This window comes from Lynx canadensis, chromosome A1, assembly GCF_007474595.2.
Source record: "Lynx canadensis isolate LIC74 chromosome A1, mLynCan4.pri.v2, whole genome shotgun sequence".
Taxonomy (NCBI): domain Eukaryota; kingdom Metazoa; phylum Chordata; class Mammalia; order Carnivora; family Felidae; genus Lynx; species Lynx canadensis.
The window spans coordinates 35,769,310-35,784,232 of record NC_044303.2 but is presented as its reverse complement, the minus strand read 5'-3'; the positions used below and the strand labels follow the sequence as shown (position 1 = coordinate 35,784,232).

General features: G+C 36.5%; 1 protein-coding gene across 1 annotated transcript in view; it reads left to right on the top strand.

Moving 5' to 3' along the window:
* Window positions 1-14,923, top strand: part of DIAPH3 (diaphanous related formin 3) — a 510,843-nt gene that overhangs the window by 305,377 nt on the left and 190,543 nt on the right. Inside the window, 1 exon segment of the mRNA XM_030311865.1 lies at window positions 5,577-5,741. Within this exon segment, the coding sequence (XP_030167725.1) occupies window positions 5,577-5,741 (165 nt within the window).

The following is a 14,923-nucleotide window of genomic DNA, read 5'->3' as shown; positions in this document are numbered from 1 at the left end:
AAGGATTCAGAAACAAAAATGCACAATGAATAAAAATGTATTTAACTAAAGTTTGGGCTATTAACGCTCTAACTTTGTTTATGTTTTAAGTTTTTGTGCTTATTAGTTGAAACATGTCAAATTGTTGGGTTCGCCAACCAATTCTAAAAGAATATGTGTATTATCTAAGTTGTTAGGGATGCATTTATGCAAGAAGATATTTAAACAGTCATGATTTAGTAGCTTAAATAATCTGTTAATTGAATTGTTTTAAATTATAATGATATAATTTTGTTATGTGAAATTTCCCTGTTAGCATTCAATTATAGTATATTGTAATTTTATTGTTTTAGTGCACTCTCTTTACTTTCATATACTGAGTATAAAAATATGAATTTAGCATATCCTTTAAAATGCATGTACAGTTATTTCATATATATCACATTGCCCTTTTTGTAATATTTATATTTCTTTATAATTGCTAAACTTGGGTCAGAAATACAACTGGAGTTAACCATTTCCACTGTAAATATTTGCTTGAAAAATGTGTGACAGGAATTTGAGGCAGGATCACCAACATTGTTATATGCAAACTATTACATGTGAAGTACACATACTTACTAAGCTCTTATATGTGAGAAAATCAGGAAAATGCTAGGATTTGTGTCATGCAGTACCTGTTCATTTCTTTTCATCTTTAGATTCTGGAATATTTCATATGTCAAGGAAAATAACAAATAGATCCTAGACCATTGCCCTTGAAGTTCTCCCTGCACAAGGATTTATTTACCTTTTCTTCTCTTCCTACCCCACCTCCTGAGTTTCTTAGAAAAAAATTGTTTTGCCAGACATTCATTTTTTTTTTTTTTACTTTTTACCACTTATGTTGCAGTTTCCTTGCCTTTTCCCATGTTATAGTCTTTAAATTTGTTCATTGCAGTCCTACTCAATTTTCACACTTTCTTTTTTGTTGTTCTAGCATATATCAATGCTTTAGGTGCTTTTGAAAGTATTATGTAGAGGCGAAACTGTCCTAATAAGTTCCTTGAAGGGCTTAGGTCTTTTATCTGTATTCCATGCTGCATAAGACACAGCATTTTTAGATAAAGGAATTCAGTACATTTTTATTTAATTGAACAGTGGTTAGAGAGTAAAACAGAAGAACGGGATCTGGGAAATGTAAACTCATGTAACACCTGTCTATTTGCAAGAGTGGGAGTTTGGGTAATTGGGTGGTTTGTCGTGGCAGATTTTTCTGTTGACTTACTCTTCTCTCTCTTCTCTCTTTCTTCCTTCCTTGTCTTCCATTTAACTTGTTCTGAAGGGACTTGTAAAACTCAGGTTAAAATATCCTGGTCCTCATCCAAAGTGACGATGATCTTTTCCTTCCCTGAGGTCTTATTGCACTTATAGAGGGTGCTGCACAGCTTGGTGCTCACAGCTCCTTTCACAGTGATGACTCCCTGTCTGAGGCGATGTCCCCTTAGCCAGGACTTCCCTGTCTAATATCACAGACCTTTATCTTCATGATCATACTTATCACTATCTGAACATCTCATTCATTTACTTCTTTATTCTGTCACTACACTCTCGAATGTATGTTTCATGAAAGCAGGGATTTTGCCTACCTCGTTAACCAGTGTTTCCTCTCTTGCCCAGAAAAGTGGAATGCAGTGGAGCTTAGGGAATACTTACTGACTAGCTGGTTGGCTGCCTGGCTGGATCCCGAGTACTTAAGAAGATCTATAAAAGGTATCAGGCATGTAGGACTGATTGGAGCTGGTCCTTGTAAGATGTGTTGATGGAAGTAATAGATATCCTTGTTGGGGGAAGCAATAACGAGGGCAGGATGTAAGAATAAATGTAGTACGTATTTGTGCTGGGTGGTTTCACCATCTCATAATGAGAGACTAGCCCATCAATAGAGATGTAGAGTGCCTCATCAATGTCATCATTTATTCTACCCTATCAGACAATCATTTTAAAGTGAGAATTAATTTGACTATTTCCAAAATTGTTTCTGTTCAATCACAATTTTACCATTCTCGTGGATAATTCCAGTTATTCAAAGCTCCATTGCATTTCCCTTGGGAGCAAATTGTTTTCTAGATAACAACGATAAGAAAATTAACTTATAAAGCTCTCTAGCTGTCAGAACAAGACCATGTCATCTCCATGGTTTTGACTCTTGGTTTTCTTTCCCATCACATCTTTTTTATGTTTACATAGAATTGTAGTACTTTTATTAAGAATATAGTATTAATATTATTTCTGATGTTTCATAAACTTGTGATTACTACTTGAAAATCTTAAAAAGTGTTACTGGGTAATACTTACAGCTTTGTTTTAACCTGTTTACCAAACTGATTCTTGAGAAAGGGAGTATTCACAGGTTCAGGATAAAATTACTCATATTTGTGAAGTGCCTCTTATTAAAACGCAAAGCCTTACTATGCAGTCAGTGAGGAGAAAGACAAGGAGTAGCTTTAGGACCATACAATTAGAAACGCCCACTAAAGTAGCCTACTTAACATGTTGTCCAGCAAAACTACTTTTCAGGGACTCTTAACTCTTAGCATTACATCCAAATTGTATGTGTGTGAATGCATAGAGATGGACTTTTTTGAATAGAAGTTCTGTGGCTTTCATCACACTTTTGAGAAAGGCTGTTACCTTCCCACTGATGGAAATTTGATGACTCACTAGGGGCAGATGAGTAATTGACACGAATGTAGTGGCAGACAAGTACTGAGAAGGTGGAACACAGCATCCACAGAAGGGGCTGACAGTCCAAGGTGGCCATCCTCTAGAAATGTGGCAAGAGCAAAGTGCTATCAAGGAATTGGTCTAGAAGGGAAAACTCCCCTCCGTTCCAGCTGAGTACAATGGATTGCAAATGCTATGTGTTCAGTGGAACGAACTTCTTACTGTAGAGATTAGAAAATAAGGCTTTGTGGAAGAGGAATAATTGAAGGAAACTTTGAATGATAGGTTTGGGCGAGCAAAGGCAGAAAACAGTTTCTCTTTTAGACAAGAGTTAAGGATGTATAAATAATCCATATGGAGATAGTCTGTCTCTGGGACATAAATAATTTTAGGTGAAAGTTTATAGATTGAATAGATAAACCAATGTTGATTTCTGACCTTACTATATAAATGAAGGACTGATTATTTCACATTACAAATGAATCACCATATGGTCCATTTAATATTAGTTTCTGAATGTGTTTCAAACGTGATTTTTTAATTTACATACATTTGCTTTATAATATTTCATGAATATGGATATTTCATAAGACAAAGTGTATGGAAATCTGTCAAGTGTGACTGTATTATAATTTCCTGTGATTTTGTGATTTGAGTAATTACAGAAAATCTTTTGTTTATGCAAGCATTAAAAAATGATACTACATATAAATTCATCAGCCACTGCTGCTATTATGATCCAGATTCTAGAAAATATAAGGAGGCATTTTGCTACTCAGATGAATATAAACTGGACTACAGAAAGGTCTATAGATTTTCTTAAGGTTATTTAAAAAAAGTATCAACCCTTCCATTAGAATCCAGACTCCTATATTTAGTATACTCTTTTTTCCCCCTAAAATGCTAAATATAAAAGTAAGCAGGGCATAGTCTGGGGGGTGCAGAGAGGGAGAAATAACCAGCATAGAAGGGCAGTAAGTAATCTGTGGACTGACCCCAGACATGGGTACAAGTGAGCCGTGATGGACTGGAATGCCTTTTTTTGGGGAGGTTGGGCTCTAATTATTAGAAAATTTCCATGCCCCCCTGGATTTCACCACCCATCTAACAGCAATGCTGCCTCTTTCTTTCTCAGTCTTCCTTTCTCAAAATGAAAGGCCGAGATCGGTTTCCTTATTTTATCTTCCATTGGGGAATACTCTGACCAGAGGAACCGTTATCTTTCAAAATTGTGGAAAATCTTTTTTTTTTTTTTTTTGTTATAAAAATTCCTTTTTTGGTTTTCTTTTCTTGGCACGAATCTAGTTATTCTTATTACTGACTTTAAAAAAATATATGTATACTGGGGCGCCTGGGTGGCTCAGTTGGTTGAGTGTCCGACTCTTGATTTCGGCTCAGCTCATGATCCCACACTTTGTGGGATCAAGCCCTGCATCAGGCTCTGTGCAGACAGTGCAGAGCCTGGTTGGGATTTTTTTCCCTCCCTCTCTCTGCCTCTCCCCCCAAAAACAGATAACTAAACAAATATTTAAAAATTTAAAAATATACTAACATCTTTATTTTTTTGCATTAGTCAGGGACAATAAAATGGCTTGGATAAGCTTAATTCTGTATATTCCATTTCTTTAAATGTCCCAGTTTAAAGGAGCCATAGACGATTATGAATGATGCTCTAACAGAGTCATCTTTTCAGAATGAAGTATGGTATATCTAACTGCATTAGCAATTTGTCACACCACAAAGGAAATTCTATGGTTTGTTTAGAAAATGTTTTCTAATGCCACTGCAACATTCACACTGTTAGTCTTCTGAAAATCAGTGTGTTTTGAACTGTGTTGTCATAAATGAGAAGAGAATATTTATGTGTATGTGCCAGATCATAATTTTAGATGATGCAATGCATAAAATAAATCACTTCCCAGTTTTCCAAAGGAGAATTTAAAACATGAAGTTCTGTAATATTTGAAGTTTTTTTTTTTTTTAATTTTTTTAACGTTTATTTATTTTTGAGACAGAGAGAGACAGAGCATGAACGGGGGAGGGTCACAGAGAGAGGGAGACACAGAATCTGAAACAGGCTCCAGGCTCTGAGCTGTCAACACAGAGCCCGACGTGGGGCTCGAACCCACGGACCGTGAGATCATGACCTGAGCCGAAGTCGGACGCTCAACCGACCGAGCCACCCAGGCACCCCTAATATTTGAAGTTTTTAATGTAACTCTTAATTTATTTTTTGATGGACTTTAGAACCACATATATAACCCAAAATGCAATAAAAATAAAAGGGATTTACATGTACTACAAAATGCTATTCATTTTTCTAAGAATTTTGAATTATTAACTTGTTTAATCCTCACAGCAGCCCTGTGAAATGGATGATATTCTTATTCCCATTTTACAGATGAGGAAGTCCTAGCCCAGAGAGATTAAGGCATGTGGCCACAGGCAACCACCAAGTGCGGGAGCTGGAAATTGACATCGGGCATCCAGTTTAACTGCTGTGTTCAGCACCCATGTGGTTGATTTCAATATCATTGAAATTACTCAATATCAGACACTGAGCTATAATTTAAATCATATTGAATGATGTGAATAACGTACATACATACACTGGAAGTATAATTTCCATGGACTCAATTGTCAAAAAGAAATATAAAAAAAATAAATATTTAACTTTTCTGATAATTTGGCCAGAGTTAATTAGAGATGGGTGTTAAGATTTTACTGTCGTACAGGATAGATTGAGTTTTGAGAACAATGACCTGTTAGAGGTAATTTTGGAATTTCGGAGATGTGTAATAGTGACTAATAATTCAAACATTGGATTCACAGTTTGTAAATTTCCTAAAACATTACTTTGTAAATTTCAGAATCCCTTAACTCTAAGATACAGCTTTGTTATCAGTGCAAAAGAACAATACGGGAAACTTTTAAAGTTACACGAAAACATGGAAACGTTATACCAGAGTGTGATGGGATACTACGCCATTGATGTGAAGAAGGTGTCTGTGGAAGACTTCTTTAATGACTTGAATAACTTCAGAACCACATTCATGGTATGTTAAAATGTTTAATTTTTTTTTTAAGAAAGTATTTGTGTCTATACATCTCATCAGTTTTTACTTTCATTTCGTTACTTTATTCCAGTATTGCTGTCGGTAATAAAGCCTCCCTTTCCCCATGTTGAAAGTTAGCTTTAAAAATTTCAGATTTTAAATCTATTGAAAAATATGTGGTTTGTTCTCTTTTTGGCCTTCCCAACGTTAAGCTGTAATCAGAAATTTTGATTGAAAATATGACAAATTCTGAAGTTTCTCATAAAGACTCCCCTCCTGGCTGATTACAGAGCACTTTTGTAATACGTTTTTGGCTATGAATTTGTTTCTTTATACTTGAGATCAATTTGTATTTTGTGGTATAATTTTACCAAATTCCGTGAAGCTCTTATGAAGCTTCTTATTTTCCTTTTCTTTTCTTAATGCATTGTACAATAAGCTACCTGTGATTTGCCTTTGAATGGATTTTAGATTCCTAGGGTTTCCTTTAGATACTTTAATAGGGAGGTCAGGTCTTTGATGTGGAATCCTTTCATTTAGGCATTAAAAAGATCTTTTGAAAAGTATTAGCTGATTAGATGAGGAAAAAAACCACACACATATTAAAGTGAGAAAGCATTGTTGCCTCCCTGGGGAAAATGGTGATACAATTCTGCAACAAAAAATTATGTTATTCTTAATAGATGGGTAAGTCATTTCTCTGTTTCAGCAAATGTTTGTGAGGATTAAAAAGTTTCGAAGGGTAAAGGAAAAAAGAAAACGCTTAAGCTTAAAGAAGTTGTTCTTTTTACTCTAAGGAAAACTTTATTGCTGAATTTATTGGACTTTGTTAAGATGAGATAGTCTTTTGATAAAAACTCAGTATTTCAGGAGCACCTGGGTGGCTCAGTTGGTTAAACGTCTGACTTTGGCTCAGGTCCTGATCTCATGGTTCGTGAGTTTGAGCCCTGCATCGGGCCCTATGCTGAGAACTCAGAGCCTGGAGCCTGCTTCATATTCTGTGTCTCCCTCTCTCTCTGCCCCTCCCCTGCTCAGGCTCTGTCTTTCTCTCTCAAAAATAAACAAACATTAAAAAAAATGTTTTTAAAACCTCAGTATTTATTTTTTTAATATGAAATTTATTCTCAAATTGGTTTCCATACAACACCCAGTGCTCATCCCAACAGGTGCCCTCCTCAGTACCCATTACCCGCCCTCCCTCCATCCCACCCCCCATCGACCCTCAGTTCTCAGTTTTTAAGAGTCTCTTACGGTTTGGCTCTCTCCCTCTCTTTTTTTTTTTTTTTTTCGCCTTCCCCTCCCCCATGGTCTTCTGTTAAGTTTCTCAGGATCCACATGAAAGTGAAAACATATGGTATCTGTCTTTCTCTGTATGATTTATTTCACTTAGTATTATGCTCTCCAGTTCCATGCACATTGCTACAAAAGGCCATATTTCATTCTTTCTCATTGCCAAGTAGTATTCCATTGTGTATATAAACCACAGTTTCTTTATCCATTCATCAGTTGATGGACATTTAAAGCCTCAGTATTTCAAAGGAACACTAGTCTATGGTACATATACATTTGCTCATAGCTTTAGTTTGTTCCTTCCACAAATTCAAAATGATTCTTTAGTTTTTCACTATCACAAGTAGAAGAACTGGATTTGATTGACAAATATATTTATTGTGTGCCTATATATGTGATAAATTGTACAATATGGTATTTTAACTTTAAAATATTTTATGCCTTAATGTAAGTCGCAAAGGCTCTGCAGTCTGGGAGAGATGGGTTTGGATTCCACACTAGTTATATGACCATGAACTGATATAACCTTCCTGAGTTTCAGTTTCCATATCTGTAAATGGAAATATTAATTCCTTTCTCATAAAAGTGTTTATTAAGCTAGCTAATATATACTAAGTATTTATCACAGTTCCTTGCACATGGTAGTCGTTTAATAAATTAGTACGCAGTGAAGGGTTAACTCAGTAGGCTTGAGGTGTTTCAAACCTGGAACCAGTCCTCCACTGGTTCCTGGGAGATAACCCGTTAGCTCTTGGAATACCCTGTCTCATAGGGATATTTGTCTGCTTGGGGCCTTGGACCAAACTAGATGGTTTTTGCTAGAAATGTGATTTGCAGTGAGTACCTGTTTTTTTTCACCTGAAGCCCTGGGCTATACTGTTTGGTTTGTCCTCTATAGGAGGCCAGAGGCTGAGTAGCTAAGGTGGTCCATATGGAAGGTCCAGGCATACATGTTTTTTTCCAATAAAAACTCTTGACATCAAGGAATGAGAGAGCTTTCGTAGTAGGCAATACTTCATATGTCATAATGGAACTCCTCTGGGAGAAGCCTATGGTGATTTTAATCTGTGTCCTTTCACTGTAATAAACTGTAACCATGAGTACAATAGCTTTTCTGAGTTCTAAGTCCTTCCAACAAATGATCAAATGTGAGGGTGGTCTTGGGGACTCCTGACACAATTATGTTATAAAGGTATAAAATAGATATACGAAGTAATAATACCCATCATATATTGAGTATTCCATGAACCAGACATTCTTCCAGATGCCTTATGTATATTATCTCAGTCAGTCTTCATAATAATTCTCCACCTTTCACTGTTACCTTCTCTCTGAGGCAAATGAAGAAACCGAGGTACAGAGATGGAACATATCTGGCTCAATGTGTTTTAGCTATAAAATGGTGGAACTAGAATTTGTACCCATACAGCCTTCCTCCAAGAGCCTGTGTAATTAAATGCTGTGCGGTGCTCCCTCCCTTGTTTATAGCTTGTGTTCCATTTTACAAATAAGAACACTGGCACTGAAAGGGTTTAAAAAATGAAATCTAGGCCATACTGTTTTTAAGCATTCAGATTGACATTTGAATCAAGTCTAATTCAAAATCTTCCTAAGATCTAGTAGGATTAGAGGGCTTTGGGTGTTGTGGGGATAACTTGGCATTAGTGTTACTAATGGTGGAAGAGTGAGGAAGTGTTTGATTGGAGAAGGGTCCAAAAAAAGGAGGGTAATAATAGAGTGACAGCTGTACTTTGTGTGTATTTCAGAGTTCACATGGGTCCTAGAAGTAACTGTTGTCATATATACATATGCACACTGTCCTAAACTAACCTCCTTAGAGCTAAATATAAAAAATATATTTCATGTAAATGAGTAATTTGGAGAGGAAATAATCTTTAGGGTAAAAATAAACATAAAGGAGACTATAGAAGCAAAGTGGCTATACTAAGGTGATACAATTTGGCACACAAATTTTATTCTTTCTTCCTTTCTTTCTGGTAAATATAGTTATACTGCTTGAATTTTAGACAGTGCATTTTTAAAAAATCACATATCAATATTGGCAAAAATTTTTGACAAATGTTTTATTTTCTCAAATCCCTGATCCCTTACATTGCTATTTAATTCCTCACCATTCAACTTTGAAAATCCTACTAACTTCACTGAATCAGTGTGAAAATATTAACAACAGATGTGGAACTTTAATGGGTTGAAGGTCTGTTCTGGAAAGGTCTATTTATACAATAGGCAAAAAATATATAGCTAGATTTTCTTTTTAAGAAAATACTGGTAAGATACGTTTATATTGTGACTTCATCCACTGGTATTTAGGAATACTCCTGGTCGTGAATGAGCAAATTTTACCATTAAAGTGAAGCTCTGTTTTGTATTATATGCAAGGAGTTGGAACCACTGTCTTCATTCCATAGCTGTCCCCCTCCCTCACTATGACAGTTTTCCATGGAATGTTTTCTCTCAAGTTTCGACCGTCCTACTTATGTATGGTTCCCTATGCCTGGAGCAGTCTGTCCATACTTTGCCTGGCTAAATTACTATACTCACCCTTCTGATCTCTGCTCAGACTTCGCTTCATCTTATAAAATCTGTGTCTATCTTGCATACGTTTGTTTCTCTAACGTAATTCATGGCATGTAACAAATAGCCAAATTTGTTGAGGGATAGATGTTCTCATCTACAATGGGTGCCAGGCTTTAGTAGCTAATACATATAGTGCCAGTCAAGTGCCAAGTTCTCCACTTACTCATTTAACCCTAACAATAACCAGGTGTGGTAGGCATACTGTTACTATTCCCGTTTTACAGATGGGGAAACTGAGGTTTAGAGAGATTGTGACTTGTCCATTGTTGACACAGCCAGCAATTGACGGAGCTGAGGGGCTAACCCAGGGAGTCTTGCACCAGCCTATGCCATATATGGCTAAACTATACTAATTCCTATTAATATAGTTTAAATTACATTTAAAAGAACTATTAGGACTAATGTGAAAACTAACCCCTCCCCAAAATAAAAAAAAATGTGATCACTTTTATTTTTAATAGTAATTTAGTTTATGAGTAATTTATCCCAAAATGTTCGTATTTTAGGATTGCCCCAGAAGTTACTCTTAAGCAATTAAAGTCCGGCTCATTTTTATTCAGAGCCAATTACTATACCTTTTACCAACTCATGTCATTTCTTATCAGTGTTACCAGGATCTCATCAGTAATTGGTTTAGATACAGCTGTTTTGGTTCTTGTTTTTTTCCCACCCTTTCTGAGAGCCCTAATACAATAGCTAAAGAAGGAAAATCTGTTCCAGACTGCTGCTTCAAGCCATGTAGACCAAGGGGAAAAAGTTCTAAGATCATGGAGCTTCCTCTGTGGGGTAACTGCTCATTGTGACACCAGTTGAACTCTCCTCTTGTCTAGTTGGAGATCCTCAACTAGAAATTAATTTGTTTTTGTTTTAACAATCTACTATAGGTAAATGGTTTCTATTTAGGACTAGTAATCAATTTCCAAGAAATAGGGAGTAAGCTTACATATTGTAATTTTATTTATCTTTATTTTTTAAATTTTATTTATTTATTTTGAGAGAGAGAGTGAGCAGGAGAGGGGCAGGAGAGAGAATCCCAAGCAGGCTCCACATTGTCAGCACAGAGCCTGATGCGGGACTCAATTCCATGAACCATGAGATCATGACCTGAGCCAAAATCAAGAGTCAGGATGCTTAACCATCTGAGCCACCCAAGTACCCCAAGCTTTATTTTTATTACTATCTTCAACAAGACAAATCCAACAACAACTGCCCCTGATTGAGTGCCTGCTTCTTGCTAGACTCTCTGCTAGATGCTTTATGCATGTCATCTGACTTAGTCTTCCCAGCATTCTTGTGAGATACAGAATGTCACCCGTGTAGTAACTGTGGGGTGGAGAATCTCAGTATGCTTCCGAACTGGTAGGGGCTAAGATTTGAATGGAAGCCTCCCTGATTCCAAAGCCTGTACTTTTTAATATATTTCCAGCATATATCCAATATATTACTCAGAGAGTTTGGAAGAATTGTTAAAATGTGATTTTTAAGGGCATTTTTGGTAACTTACAAGTGTAAATTAGCACAAGACATTTTTTTATTTTCTCACCCCTTAATAGAATAACTTCTTGTTTACGTCAATGCATTCATGATAGGAGAATGTTTGCTGGTCTTGTTCCGTTTCAAAGCATAAAATGTTTTCTTTTAAAATTAGAGGATTATTAATGTACCACAAGGCTGGCGTGAAGGTTAAGGTGTGGAGTGGAGAGCTGGCAAGATACTCTTTCCTGTAGGAGTCATGGGAACCATAAAGTTCAAATTGGAGGTACTAGGTGGAAATGTTTGACCCTGCACTGTAGGCTAAGCAAATCACTGTCCTACCAGGCATCAAGCTTCACCAAGTGAAGTTCATGCCTTCAGGTGTGTAGTGTTGTAGAACGATAATCATCATCTTCCACTTGTGATTGATTTTGGACTCACTGTTAGATGCAACTACCAATGTGCCCATTACTCATAGAGGTGCATGCTTCTATGGGATGAATTGAGCCCATTATGGAATTTTTGTCAGCTTTTACTGGGACACTCCATTCCCCTTTTTCTTACCTAACAGCTGCATAATGTTCATGTTGGTCCTTTGAGTACAAACCTAATTTTCATGTGTGTCATTGGTCCCTGTGGCCTTGAAGCATAATGTATGTCCTAGCCCCACTTCCCATTCATATTTATATTAGAGAATTCTGCTCAAAGCACCTTTACTCATCCCTGAAATACATGGTCTCTTCTTTAAAATTTTTCTTATCTTGGTGAGGCTTTCCTTTCTCCTCATTGAAAGTTCTTTTGCTTTTCTCTTTCTTTAACCAGAATTATTAGCACAGTGCAACAACACTCTTAACTCCTTAAGCAAATTTCATCTGACACCTTGTTTATTTTGCTTAACAACCTCATCTTACAGAAATACTTCTGAATGCTCCCCCCTCTTTGCTCTCCTTTGTTACTTGTTCCCTTTTAGATAACATGTTTGAAAACAATTTTCATACCAAATTATAATTATTAAGAATATGTCATTTTTCTGTTTATTTATTTGAAGTATAGTTGATACACATTGTGTCATTAGTTTCATGTGCACAACGTAGTGATTCAGCACCTCTGTATATTATGCTGTGCACATTGCGAGTGTAGATACCGTCTGCCATGACACAGCATCATTGACTATATTCTCTATGGTATATCTTTCATCTCCATGACTTGTTCATTCCATAACTGGAAGCCTGGATCTCTCACTCCCCTTCACCCATTTTGCCCATCCTCCCAGCCTTCTCCCCTCTGACAGCCACCAGTTTGTTCTCTGTATTTATGGGTCTCTGTCAATTTTCTGTTTTAATTATACATATGTAACTGCTATGATGAGCCTCTGAATTTACAATTTCATATATTCCAACACAGAATTGGAGTGACTACACTTAAAGAAGTCACATTTTTTGGTTCTTGTAGCTCTTTTTCTGAGCACATTAACATTACCTGTAGGGATTTTATTTAAAAAAAAATTTTTTTTTTTTACGTTTATTTATTTTTGAGACATAGACAGCTCATGAACAGGGGAGGGTCAGAGAGAGAGAGGGAGACACAGAATCTGAAACAGGCTCCAGGTTGAGCTGTCAGCACAGAGCCCGACGCGGGGCTTGAACTCACGAACCATGAGATCATGACCTGAGCTGAAGTCAGACGCTTAATCGACTGAGCCACCCAGGCGCCCCTCCTGTAGGGATTTTAAAGTACTGGAAAAGATTACTGGACATCCTTCTTTATTAATAGTTTCTAAGACCCTGCATATCTGGGCACCCCACTTGGGTTAGGATTTTGAGGGCGAGGAAAAGCAATCCTTGCCTTAAAAGGGATTACTATTACACACACAAAAGGTGGGGTGGCCTCCGTTAGGTCTTCCTTTCTTTTCTGTGTTCCAGTTTTGAGTATATGTGCCAAACTTTGCATTTGTTCTTTTCTTGTCCCTGAAGTCCTGTCGATTCCTCCCCTAAATTTTCTTTCCTACGTATATACCTCCCATCCGAATTGTGTAATGGCAATCATTGAGAAAGGAGTCACTCTGTTTTCTTCAAATCTTAACTTACTTATGAATTCACCCTTTGTGCTTGTTTTTAACAGTGGTATTTTGCCAGTTGTCTTATTTTGGGGAAGACAGCAATGGCTGACAGTGAAAGCTCTGGCATCAGAACACCCAGGGTGATAAGACTGTGGCCAAGTTACTTAACCTTAGTGAGCCTATTTCCTGTTAATAACAGCTTGTGTTTCTTCAGGATGTTACATTTTGAAGATCAAATGACATAATGTACATATACCCCCAAAACAAGTTAGCTATCTACAGAAAATAGAAATAATTTTCACCTCTCCCATCTCATGATAACAGAATCGATATTTTAAGGATTTCTCCCTTTTTTTTTTAATGCTTCTATATAGACACTTTGAACTAAATAAGGAGTACCTATTTTTCAATAATAGCTCTGTGTTTAGATTATTTCTACAATTCTGTTAAAGTTATGTTTGATCCATTTAAAGATCCATCATTCATGTTACTTGAAGACTTTAAGTTGATTTTTCGTTCATACAATTGAAATACACTGTGTAGTGAACAAAAATAAAATCAGTTGTAACTCATTTAATCTTGCTGCATGGATTGATCAAATATAATTTCTCTCTTCTACTGAATACTGAGACTGAAGTAGTGATTTGCCAAACAAAAATGAAATCATCCAATGAGGGGGTATTTTTAGTGTACAAATATTTTTGATATGGAGGACAGCCAGAACAAAACTGATCATTTAAGTTATACAAATCTGATCCTTGTCAACTGTAAATGCCATTTCTGATAACCATTGTATGGACTAACTAGGTGACCAATAGGAATTCCAAAGCACTAAGCTTTTCCCGTGTGCTTCTTTTCAACGTTTATTTATTTTTGGGACAGAGAGAGACAGAGCATGAACCGGGGAGGGGCAGAGATAGAGGGAGACACAGAATCGGAAACAGGCTCCAGTCTCTGAGCCATCAGCCCAGAGCCTGACGCGGGGCTCGAACTCCCGGACCGCGAGATCGTGACCTGGCTGAAGTCGGACGCTTAACCGACTGCGCCACCCAGGTGCCCCCCGTGTGCTTCTTAAATCCTGTACATTGATCATGTTATCAGAGAAAAGAAGCATGTGAAAAAGTCATCTGGTTGGATGGTGAGTCAACTTGGGTAGGAAAGATAGGAAATATCTTCTCTCCTTGTTTTGTTGAGTTTACAGCTTACAAATTGTCTTCATTGGCACCGTTGTTATTCTGAGATCATAGTTGGAGGTATAAAGCCCCAAACCTAGAAAAAAAACCAAATATTTTAGCTCTAGGATGTTTTTCTTCATATCCTTTACTCTCTGATTATTTAAGGAATTAGAGCTATTCCAGGTGCTGAATATTTTAGACTTGCAACCTTGAAAATAATTATGATAGGTTCTTCTAATCTTTAATTTTTAGTCTTTTCACAGTAAAAACACAGCTAAACTAATTGACTTACATTTTCTCTTTACTGATAAGATTTATTTTTACTACACATTGCTTAGTGGGATTATTAGTGCATCTGACAGGTCTATATGATTAAATGACTGGTAATTTGTATTTCCCTTTTACATTTTAAATATTTAGTTTGTTCACTGAAGTAATATTAGCAAAAGGTAAAGACTGGATTATTCTAATAAAGTGATAAGGTCAACTATTGATAGATAATGGGAAAAAATAATACATAATAATAAGTCTATTAACCCATGTAATTGAAAATACAACATTAAATTAGGGTACCACAAGCAAAAATG